General features: G+C 40.9%; 1 protein-coding gene across 1 annotated transcript in view; it reads left to right on the forward strand.

The window, feature by feature from the left end:
* Positions 1 to 660: 660 nt before the first annotated feature.
* Positions 661 to 12901, forward strand: part of LOC121962792 (rho GTPase-activating protein 6-like) — an 84499-nt gene continuing 72258 nt past the window's right edge. The window contains exon 1 of the mRNA XM_042513094.2: positions 661 to 1368. Coding sequence (XP_042369028.2) covers positions 877 to 1368 — 492 coding nt within the window. The 5' untranslated portion in view covers positions 661 to 876. The remainder of the gene's footprint in view (positions 1369 to 12901) is intronic.

A 12901-nucleotide genomic window follows, 5' to 3' on the forward strand; every position in this document is an offset into this window, starting at 1 on the left:
CATACTTTCACACACTGGGCCACACATGCTCGTGCTCTCAGTGTCTCACACACTCGCATGGCCATCTCTGCACACTGGAGCTCCTCCACAAGCATCTGTGTAAACAAATGTCTCAAACATAGCCTCCTGCACAGGTGTATAAAGAGAGGCATTGGCTATTAATCCTACAGCTCACTTATTGTTGGGCTAATAATAGCTCACAGCAGGCTTCACTGATAGGCCTATTATCCCCAGACAGCGAGGTGGATTAATGGGAGATGAGGATTATTACGCCTATTTTCATCCCTGGCTAAATCATGTCTGCATGTCTGTGTGTGTGACCCTCTGCCCGTCTGATGACTGTGTCTGTCTACATGCCTAATTACCTTTATGAAAATGAACTCATTAATTATAGAAATTCACCCAACCCCTCATTTTGAACGTGAAGGCAGCTTCAAAAAGTTAGTCGTGATAGAAAGCATAAAGGAGGATAAAATGCTGTTTTTCTGAATAGAATTTTGTGGATGGCCTTATTGATCACCCACTAAGGATCATCCAATAACATCGTATTTTCACAATTAACGGGTTTATTAGCCAAAACTACAGTGTGCAAGAAATGATCTCAAGTTCTGTGAATCCCCCCTCCCACACTGTTGCACACACACACATACACACTCTCACACCGTCTTCTCACACCACTCTAGTTTGGGAATGACCAAAGCGCGCAGCAACACAGAGGACTTTCTCCACTTTGCGCAGCCAGATGCAGCACATTCCAGCTCGTCACCAGCTTCTACTCGGAACTTCATTTTTGAGAGTAATCGCTAAACTCGTGTTTTATAGGCGTATGGGAGCTTTAGAGTAAACGCACTAATGTGAGATCCAACATTTGGAGACATGTCTGCCGCTCAAGGACTCCTCAATAGCGTCTTCTCCTGCTCCTCTCCTGCCTCCAAAGCCATAACCAAACGGAGGCTACGCCAAACCCGGAGTCTGGACCCCGCTATCATAAGACACTGTGGCAGCGGGACGGAGGGAGTCAGCAGCGGCGCGCCGTTTTCGGGAGCTGCGGACGCAGGTGCGTCTCCGGAGCGCTTGGCTGTGAAACCGACTTTACGCACCAAGATCCCGACGCTAAAGGAGCCCATAAGCCCGTCTCTCTCCTCTCCCTCCATACCGCTGGATGTTTCTCCATCCTCCAACTTTCACTTTGACTATGACATAGAGAAGCGTGCCAAAAGGAATACCGCCGGGGATTTACCGTTTCTGGTGAGGGGAGCCGGTGCAGCGCCGTCCGGGAGCACCGGCACGCTCTTCTCCCCACGGAGGTGGCTGCAGAAGAAAGTGCAGCCGTCCAGCACTCGGGCTTACGTTGTGTGGAAATCAGAGGTAAAGTTTTTAAAAACTTTGATGACAAATGATGCACATGTTATAAATACTTAAGGGGAGGGGGGGGCATGTCCTCTGCGTCCCCCCTGAAATCTACACCAACTGTATGAGAACTTGCATTTGTGCAACTGGCACAGAAAAATATATATGCATAAAATATCCTGTTCCTAAATCATTCATGCTTTCATCCCTGTTTCTTCAATAAGTTCCTCTCATTTTTATGGATGCACTATAGAACGTGTGGCTTAACAGAATTTAGCTCCATCCTCACCTCTTATTAGATTTAAACAACCAGCAAGTCTATATGACAGCTCCTGGAACAATTAACAAAAGCAATCAGCAGACTTTACACACTGTTTATTTCTGCTAGAACTGAGGCAAACCCACTGGAGCTGTACTGTATATGCCCGAAGACACAACTGCTCAAAATCTCTAATAATTGCATGTTTTGTTCCTGGACCCTGAAAGTGTTCATGTGGAATTTGTCTGATCAAATCAGACATCGTGACTTGAGGCGTGTGTGTGGAGATGTTGGAGCCTAACTGGAAGATTTACAGGTTTTTATAGCACGTTGACCTCGCACTGACATCTGCACCTGGAAGCCAGTATCAAACCACTTCAATTGGGGCAGTTGTCTTGCCCAAGGGCACATGGGTAATTAAAAGGGGGGAAGGAGGAGCAGTGCTTTGCTTCTACCTGGTTTTGTTTTCGGTCTCTGTGAGGGTCACACCAAGTACTTCTGGGAAAGTTAAAGAAGCTCTTATGGAGATGTGAGGATTAAACAAATCCAACAAAGACTTTTTCTCCAGCTGTTGTCATCATGGAGCTGCTTGGACTTTTGTCTTCATAAAGGCTTTAAATTGAGTGTGAATAAAGGCCGGGCAGCACATGAAATAATCCTTACCAAAACATACTTGGGCGACTTACTTTTAGCGGGGGGGGGGGGCTTTATAGTTGGCACAAGTCCACATGCACTGGTGAGAAGGTATGATAATTTCCCTGCTTCTTTTGTCGACTCTGCTCTCTCGCAGTTGTATTTTGCTTGTCTTTCCACTAAGAGCGTACGCGCGCGTGTGTGTGTGTACGTGCAGCAACGCCTGTGTGTGCCGATGTGAGCGACTTGAGGACACATGGCCCGGGACTCAGTTCTCACGACTGCAAGGGGTCACAGGGTCAAAACCATGCAGCCCTCAAACAGCTCTCCCATCATTTCCTATCACAAAGAGCAGCTCCGGCTTCACTCTCTCTGGTTCTCGCAGTCTGCCTTTCTTTCTCTCCCTAACACACACGCACACACACACACACACACACACACACACACACACACACACACACACACACACACACACACACACACACCGACACTCTCTTCTCCTCCCTCTCTTCCTCTTGGAGATGTCGAGGAGCTCTCACTCAGAAGAGTTTCCCACCACTGCTCTGTTTTCCATGCTGTTCCCCCCCTGCTATGGCCCACGGAGGATAACATGAGGCCATCAGTTAGGAGTCATTAGTACAATCTGGACCATGAAGTTAATGCACCTCAGAGTGTTTGCAAAAATACTAAGCCAAGAAGTGCTGCTGCTCTGCTGGGAGATTTCACACAATTTCTGAGATGAAGTGTAAACAAGACTTTATGTTGGGAATGTTTCAGGTTTTACACGGATGTAGTTGCAGTGCACTTTATTTGGAAATACAAAATGAACCAGCATGACACACAGTTAATGGTCATGTATATAGATACCCTTAAAAAACTGAACTTTACATGAATTTTCCTGGTGCCAATTAATGAAAAATCTGAAAGGTTATCAGAGGGACATTGGTCCAAATCAGGTGGAGAAGAGAGGAACTCTTCAAGTTTACACGGCTCGGTCACCAGAATTAAATGCTGACATTGTACAGTTCACATGTTAAATGACGCAGATCCATAGATCACTATTTGAGACCAACAAACAACAAACTTTGCTGTTTTTAAGCCAGTCATCACTGTGTTTCAAACAGCTTTTTGGCCACCAACTTGTTTTAGTGACCCATCACTCTGCTTCCAGCAGGTATAGCGCCACAAAAAGTGTTTGTTTTTTGAAGAGACATTGATACATTTCCAGTCAGGATTGTGCCATCAAAAGCGGTTGTTTTTAGCCAAGACATATTTCCTGATAGGCTAGTGCCATGAAAAGCTGATGTTTTTTACACTGACATTGCTACATTTTATAACAGGATACTGCCATGAAGAGTTATTTAAGTCAAACATGATCTTTCCCTAACCAGAAACAAGTGTTTGTGGTGTGCCTAAACCTAACCACGCGTTGACCACAGTATCACTGAAACATAAAGTTTCAACATATCCGCTACATAATAAAATGCAAATGTAACATACTGTGGGTTTACACTTTGTTTTTCATGTTAAAATTGCAGGTAAAGATGAACATTAGTTTTTCTTCCTTTCCATTCGGCAATAAATTTAATTGGCTACTTTTCAAAACACCCCTACAATTTTTATTTACATATAGGCATACTGCCATATAAACAAATCCTTGAACACATATTTCTACCGACTTTAAAAAATCCTCAAGGCCTTTGGGCACATGCCCAGTTTATCTTTGCATATCTTTTGTTAAATTGTTCCTGCATGCATAAGTATGTGCTTATTGTCTGGTTTTCAAAATGGATCTATCTTCCAGCGCCATCACCACATTATGATACAATAAGTCAGAAAAATTAAGGTAATGAAATGTTGAATGAAGTTTCTGCAAGTTCATTTTCATAGTGTAATAAAATAAATGCCTGTCAGCATGGATAGAGCCCTTTATATCATGTTTCAACAAAGAATATAGCAGTGATAGAATATTAAAGGCACTGCCTGAACAGTACCACTAGACAGTAGATAAGACACATTTTAAATGTAGGTGCATGGTCATATATCACAATCTGTGTCCAAAAGCTATGATTGAGATCTCACTTTAAATGATTTGCATGTATACCACTGAGTGTGTATGTGTGTGTGTCTCTGTGTGTGTGCACGGCAACCTGTGCAGATAAGTCTCGTGCTATGCCTTTTTAAGGAGGGAGAGGTGGACAGCGTGGCACGGAGAGAAAGAGCTGAAGGCAGAGGAAGAGAGAAAGCTGAGATGTAATGGTTTACATAAAAAGGAACGCCTTGACAGTTATATTAGCCATCATTGCTCAATAGCTATTTTTCCATAGTCAGGTTGTTGATGTTCAAAGAACAGTGATGCAAAAAAAAACCCCTCAGAAAGTACCCTGTGTGTTATTACAGCAGGAGGGTCAGTGACTGGAAGTGGTTCTTCTTGTGGAGTGATTGACTCTAGAATTGGGCGTCATATCAACACATCCTTGCAAAATAGCACATATAAAAACAGTCTCGGATTTTACAGGAACGCTATGGAATTTATAACTTCAGCACGTGAAACCTACACTGAGCAGAGTTTCTGCATTGCTGGCAATACCCATACACAGATGCACACGCACAAGGGCTCGGAGAGGAAACAGTGGTCGGCTAATTTAATCCTGGTTGTTTATGGGGCGCCAGAATGTTGACATTGTACAGTCTATTTTTAGAGCCACTTACCCTAATGCTTTAGGAGAGGGGCTAAGTGAGGAAAATCATTCCAAAATGAGATCTCCACTGTTAAAAAAACACAACTACTGCTACTAAATGATTGATAACAGTTAAATTTAGCAGAGGCCCACCCGCATCAGAGCTATGACTCCTGGAGATGTAATCTGCATGCATTCACAAGCGCAATCAAAATATTATAGCTGCTTACACACATAGAGGAGAAGTGAAGGAAAAGATCTGCTTGCTCTGGCCTCTCAAGGTGTCTGTTCAAGTGAAGTCATGTTCGTTGTAAAGACTTAAGAGGGGCTATTAGTTTGCAAAAACAGTTGAGTCTCAGTATAATCTGTTTTGATTGGTTAAATGATACCCATGATGATAAAGTAGGTGTTATTTCTGTGTGTTCACACAAAGAAAATCCCACTTTTCTACATACTTTGTAAGTAAACCGTGGTCATGACGACTGGGAATTTGGATTTTTCCAACTCAATTTGAATTTTAAGGAAGATAGCTTGTGTGGCTGCTTTCAGTGCAGTGAGGAACTTTGGGATCCAACTTGCAAAGCATGTGAAATGATACAAGTGTTTATTGAATTGTCAGTATTTGATTTGTGTCTTCATTTAGAATACTAACATTTAGAACTGCAGTAGCTGACATGTTGATGCCATTCTTTAAATTCTCTGAATGCCCGCCCCTCCTATGTTTATTTATGTTTATGCATAACTGCTGAAATACATCAGTGCACTCAGAGCTCAGAGAAGAAGAAGGCAAAAGAAACAGTTTTTGGTCTATTGTTTGCTTTCTTAGGTTTTTTAAAATTTATGATTTTATTTTTTTATATCCATGCCAGCGCCACAGCTCTATATACAAGTAGCACTGCCGATGGGTCGGTCAGTCCACCACTTTGGTCCAGACCAAATTATCTCAGCATCCACTGGATGGGTTGGAGCAAGATTTGGTACATCCATGATGCCCAGAGGATGAACCTAAATACCTCATTTTATATGCTGCCTCCTCCTCAAGCGCATCCATGAGGTCACTTTACACCCACCTATTCAAAGCTGCTGGACTTAATTTACCTGCGCTTCCAGTAAAAGACAACTGGTGAGGAACGTGTGGAAATCTTTCCTTTAAAAGGTAACATTTCAAACATTCTCCAATGTTAATAACAACACGACTATCACTAGAATCCCAGATCGATTAGAAACCGTTTATTGCGATCTCATCCCTACTCTTGACATTTTGCTGCTTGAGCAGAAGCCCTCGTGTTACTGTGTTGACACTGGTGGCAGCCAGAGGAGAGTCAGCATTTAGGTTTTTCTAACAAAACTACATGATTTTGACTGGGAAAAGATCGTAGATGTTGCTCAAAACACTCAACTTTGAGTGTGCCGCAGCTGATGTTTTTGTTTGTTGGTCTCAAACACTGGTCTTCTGGGTCAAAGTCCTTCCTCCCATCCTAAGCGGACTTGTCTAATAATGATAATTACATTGGAGTTTGTGGAAAGCTTGGTGAATCTCCCGCAGATGCTTAAGGGCACTAGCATTACTATCGTGACCCCGAGGACAACACCCAAGTGGCATATTTCGATGTCCTGGGAGTGAATCTGGGCTGGAATGGGTAAAATTTCCAGTATGAAAATACAAATATAAAAATAAATATAAAAATATATTTTTAATGGAATCCCACACAGGCTATGTGAAAAATCTTTTTAAAATAACATTTATGTTACAACTTACTCATTCCGTGAAAACATTTTTAAGTTGATGGTGTTGTGTTTCATTTATCAGAAATCATGCTCTCTGTTTCAGCCTCCACGTTTTGTAAAACATTTCAGTATGAACGTCACATGTTAGACTTTGCTTTTGCTGTGAACCATACAAGCTGGGGTGCTGACACAGGTCATGGCTCTCTACCAAGAGCAGTTGTGTTTTTTACCAGCAGTGGTTCACACTGAGGTGTTTATAACAATAATAACACATGGTCTGAGCATTGGAAAGATATGCTGCAGAAAAGCATCTAGTCAGAGCTGGGAGGACATACTCTTCACCGGCTACCTGTTAGAGTTGGATTTTCAGGTTTTATGACCTTTGGATTGCACAGGAAGATTCTTGGGCAGGAGCCCTTTGGCAGTTTTAACATCCAGATGTAAGACTAAAGGTCATTGTGCCGTTTTTGTCATGGATGGCAATTTCATGTTTATTGTTGCAGAAAAACCCCCATCTCTGTCATATTTTGAGACAGACAGTGCTGCAAAGCACTTTCGTAACTTATTTATTTATTTTAAATGCCTACATTTTAATAAATTAATTTATAGGATTAATTTCAGCTGATTGATTATTGGACTTATCCTTTCAGCTTTTCTACATGTGAAGGCTTTCATTATCCCAGTGTCTCACAATGCTCTAGAAGAACATGCTCTGTCTTTTATGGTTAGTCGCTTTATCATCAATCACAAAAACTCACGAATGAGACAAATTTAACTAATGAACTGGTTCAGCGACTCTAACGAAAATCGAAAACAAACAAACAAAAAAAAAACAAAACAGGGATACAGAAACCCATTTATCAGCAGATGATAGAATATATTTGAAATTTGGGAGATTGTGCAAGATTCCCTGTTTTAATACATTCCCTCTGTTCTACGAAACAGAGTCTTGAACTTGTGAACCTAACAGCTATCCATCCTGCCTTTCCTCCCTGATTTCCTCCCTACGTTCCCTCAAAGTGAGGAGGCTGCGTCGGAGGAACGAGACCTTGATGGTTCGACATCTTTGGAATGCTCGCACCACAATGCACACTTAAAACTAATTCATACATTACCTTGGACAGTTCTCCCAAGGATTTGCAAAGTCTAACCACACAGTGTCACTTGAGGAAAACAGCAGAGTGAGTGGACGATAACGCAGATCAAGGAGTCAAATATAGGATCACATTGTTGCAAAAGCCTCTGTCAAAACCCAAACAGTGATGGAGCACAGGTTGATTTTCTTGGCTTACAGCAGTAATTTCTGATTTAGATCTCTTCACTGTTGTCTTAATTTTACAGTTTGATCTGCCAGGAGTCAAAGGCCATCTATTCTTGTCTGTATGGGATTTAAAGATATGATACTGTATGTAACTTTTCCACATCAAAACACATAAAAACAACTAGACTAATGTTTCATATGTTGAATTGTGCACTTACATTACACCAAATGCTTCAAACAATGTTCAAAACCAGAAAAATCTGTAATTTTAATCAAGGACACGGTCACCTTTGCCTGTCAATTATTTACATGACACTTTTTAGATCTTGGTTGTTTTTCACTAAATGTTTAAACTGGAAACATCTGGATCTTAAGTTATCAAAGAGACAAGCCGAGCAAATGTCAGTGGCAGTACATCTGCAGCCCCTGTCAATCCAAACAACACTAGAGAAACACTGATTTTTCAAGCAAAACGGCTTTTTCAGTGTTTTTACTGGTTTAAATCAGCCAGGTATGTTTGTTTTGGAGAGGGAAAGACCTCTGTGGATAACTCTGCTTTTGGTAAAAACTCATGAGCATCTCGATCTTAAGTTATCTGGAAGTAAAGGTGAGCGTGCATTAGCAGAAACTGGACTGTCAGCATCAAAGTAACAGATTTTTAACGTGGAACTGCTTTTTGGTATTTTTATGGGTTTTAATGACGGCGTTTGTTTGTTTTTGAGAGGAGAAAAGGAGACGTCGACTTCTAGTAAAAACTTCCCGAACAATGAACACAGAAAGAATTCTAACTGCGAGAATATGATTGCAATGACCGAATTACTCCATCTTCTGTTATGGTTTTTATTGAAGCCCCTAGTGGCTACATATCATACGTAAGATAATGTTTGCAGATAAGAGTCATGCTATAAATACACGCAGTGGTTGTTACAAATGTCCCTGACACACACAAGTTATTTTAGGTTTGATTTCTTTCATTTATTTATTTATTTATTTATTTTGCGTCTCAATCAGACTGAATTGAATTAGTCTGCTGCATCTTGGTGCTGACCTCTGCAGCATGTACAGTTCAGTTCCCCTCCTGGGGGAGGCTCTGGATTTATGCATGTGGGTCTGCATGGCTGTAGTTTGATTATAGTCCTTATTAAGTTTAATGGGCCCGGTTGTTAACATGTGCAACATATTGACAGACCAGACATATTTCTGTTTTCATGGGAGCTAGGGAAAACACTCAGAGTAATACAGACACAAAGTTATATTACACCCTCTCAGCTGAGCTACTTGCATCTTAACATCATGCAGTTGCTGTGGTAAAATTCTCTCTTTTCCTTTCCTGACGTAGGCCTTCTCAATTGTAAACAGGATGGGAAGCTAAAGGTCAGTGCGAGTGACTCAAAGTTTCAAATGTATTTCTAAGCGGTTTTAAACAAATGAGACACCAGAGCAGACATTGGTAGCCTCTATCTAACTACACTGTTAAGCTGGGTTTCTACTTTATATGGGGCTTTGACAGTGGTTAAACAATCCCTGCAGGAGATACCTACTGTGTGTGTTTTGACTTGAAGTTCAGTGTCAGATTCCATGCATGGTGTCTCTGTAGATGCCATAGCCCTGATGTGTAGCTGCATTGTGGTGGAAGTGCACATACGTTTTTGGTATGGGTGTAAGCTATTCTGCCTACCTCCGGGAACGATCTCACGGGAAAAATGAAGGACTGATTTATGTCACAAAAGGAGGTGCATCAACCATTGCACAACAAAAGCAGGAAGAGAACTGAGTGATTTTGCAGTTGTCATTAATGTCCAAGTGTAACTGTTACTTGAGGGAATATGCAATGATAGTCACAATTTATGAGGCATTATTATAATACCTGCCATGAATGTTGGCAACGTTAGGTGAAAAGCTGCCACATAGCTAAAATCTTGCAACCATCTCATGTAAAATCCCTACCCTACAATCTGAACCTATATTTTTTGGCTGAGTTATTTCTCAAAACAGTTGAATGTAGGTGATCCACAACACATGGAGGTCATAGCAAAGTAACTCGGATTCTTTCATTTTAAAACAGATAAAATATTACTGTCTAAAATTATTAGAAAATGACTTGTCTTCAGTCAGCATGTTTTTTCTTCTCTCTTCAGTGTTGTGTGTGATTATGTTGTTTAGTGCAGATTGTTTCTCAATGGATAGTTGCTAAGCTATGAGGAAAACGGAGAAAATCGCTAGTCTTTGCAACAGTGGCATCAACATTAATACCACTTTGAGACGCTGGGTGGAGGTAGAATTGAAAAGTTGAGCGCTTATTGCTTCCCACTTTAATTTACCAGCCTTACCACTTTGCTGTGATAACTATATACACATGCTAAAATAAAACAAAACTATTTTTCCAATTATTTAATATTTATGGTCTCACTCACTAAATCATGGTCTCATTTTGAGTAAAATAGACCATGAAGCAGGATGTGCTTTAGGGCGCGGCTACCTTGTGATTGACAGGTCTCTAGCACAGCGACTTCTCAATAGTGCCCTCGGGTTCTCATGTGCCAGATCCACCAATCACTCCTCAACAGCTTGACCCTCTAATCCAAATGTGGTCACTACTGGCTCCAAAAAAACAAGCTGGCAAATACCGAAATGAAGAAGGAGAACTCAAGGCTTCAAAACAGCAGTCCACAAACCAATGGATGACAGCATGGTGGCTACAGCCACTTCTTTTATACAGTCTATGCCCGAACGCCATCGGTGCCATTTAGAATTCGCCTTAATTTTTCTGAGCTGTGAGCAACTCCATTTGTTATTTGTTCAATATGTCCATCAGCAACTTTGTGATTTAATCATGCAATTGTAGCATTTTCTGAATCATCATTTTCTGAAGATCATAACAAAGCAACCTCTGTTTGTGCAATAAAGTAATTAGACAAACTAACATGACACAGCACACATAGTGACATGCAGTTTAGAGACCAACAGGCTATGACATTAACATTTGCATCTAATGTGCTTCACCTGAGAAAGACACCCCTCGTACTGTATAATGTGTGTAAAAAAAAATGTTGAGCGTCTTCTCATTTTTGCAAGGAAACACAATACTTCACATGGCAATTTTTGGACAAGCTACCATGGTATTCCGCTGAAAGGAACCATATGAAACTGCGGGGTTTGTTTGGCAGTGTTTTGGTTTAGCAATCTCACTTCTCCTTTGGGATGTTTTCTCAACAATGAGGGAAAAAGAGAGCAGTTTGAAATAGAGACGTCTGAAAAGTAAACATTAATTTCCGCAGCCAGAATCTCTGTCTGGTGCAGATTAAACCTCTCCTCCAGTGAGAAAGCAGCAGTGTCCAGTTACTTTTAGTGCATTTGAATGTGTTTTTGTGTGGGAGAGAATCCGACGGCAGTGGGTGGATGATCTAATTGTACACTTCTCAGTCTTGAAGGCAAAAATGGTCATCCCCTTGTGTATTTGTGTATGTGCGCATTATTGCGACCCCTGTGTCCACTAATGTTCTTTGTAATGTGGTTTGTCAAGGGCCAGAGGGAAAGCATGGATAAGATCCTCTCACATCTGCCATGGTGTGATCAGTTTGCAACTTCCCATTTATGTATTCGTCTCAATCAGCATGAACGCTGACGATATGATACTCACACTGGGTGAAAACATTTTTCTCAAACACAACTCCTCTTTGTCTAATCTTGGAACAGTAACAGGAATATAGAAACTGAAAAAATGGTTGTGTATATTTAATGACTCAAGAGTTATTTAAAGGTTTTTTTTAATGGTGAGGTTCCAAATTCCCTCCCATACATTTCATAGAAAACATGAAATAGGAAAAGTAGTCCAGCAGTAAAGTGATCCTCCAACTAGCCCCATGTAGTCATGTTCTGATTTGATCATGCCTTAATTTTGGTTTATTACAACAAGGCTTTAATTATTATAGTTTGGGTCATCATTTCTACTAGTAATAATTACAAAGTGCATTTAAACATGCTCATGTTTTTTGATAAACAGTGAACTAAACATATGTGTTTCCAACTAATGTACACGTGCAATGTTAACGATGGTTCACAATGCTCACGCACTGATTTCCAGCATACAAAGACTTACAGCACTCAGCATGCCGATGGTTGATATGTGCCCCCCCCTTCCTAAATCTGCACCAAACTTTATCCCCAACCACAGAGGGGAAGCAAACTCCAACAAAACAATTGCACGGCTAGTGTTACCGGCAATTCAGACAGCACAGCTACTGATACTCCCGAGGTCAATTTGTATGAATATGTGAAGGCGTTTCATGAACAAATTGGAACAATATCCAACCAAAAAAAAGCTTTTTTTTTTAATGCATAAAAACCCAAATCTGAACCTCAGCCACATTGGCAACAAGTTAGAGACGACACATCAACTTGAAGTGTCTGACCAATCTTAAGGAACATCTGTGAGTTATGATTGCCAGATTTGAGTTTATTTGGGAAAAATTAAAATAAATCACCATTTTGGGGACTGTAAACTTAGTTCCAGCTTCAAACTCTGAACCCTAAACTATTTCATTTGAACTTTTTTAACAACCAAGTTTTGCCAAAGGTAATGAGTTTGAGACTGAAAGCAGATCTGCATTTAATAAAGGCAAGGGTCTGCATCAGTGAGGGTGGGGTTCAGGTACCAGTGTGATGAAATGCCATACAGGAAGGCTTATTTGAGTCCTTGTGTCTTTTGTGGCACTTTTGGACAGAGGAACTTTTTTCATAGTTCTAAGAAATTTCTGCTATATATGAGCAGTATCAAGCCTCAAATCCCCTCAGTCCTGGAGCTGACTTTCATCTATCAGTGTTCATTTAGATTTTTGCAAATTTCCCCACTGTGGGACTAATAAAGGATTATCTTATCTTATCTTGTCTGCTGATCTCCACAACAATATCAGTCAATTCTGTCCCGCCATTTTCCCAGGGTATTGAATAAGGGTCCTTTCTTAGCGAGTGTGTGCATGCATGCAACAA

Source organism: Plectropomus leopardus, chromosome 24 (assembly GCF_026936395.1).
Source record: "Plectropomus leopardus strain MGB_pleo_1.0 chromosome 24, ASM2693639v1, whole genome shotgun sequence".
Classification (NCBI taxonomy): Eukaryota; Metazoa; Chordata; class Actinopteri; order Perciformes; family Serranidae; genus Plectropomus; species Plectropomus leopardus.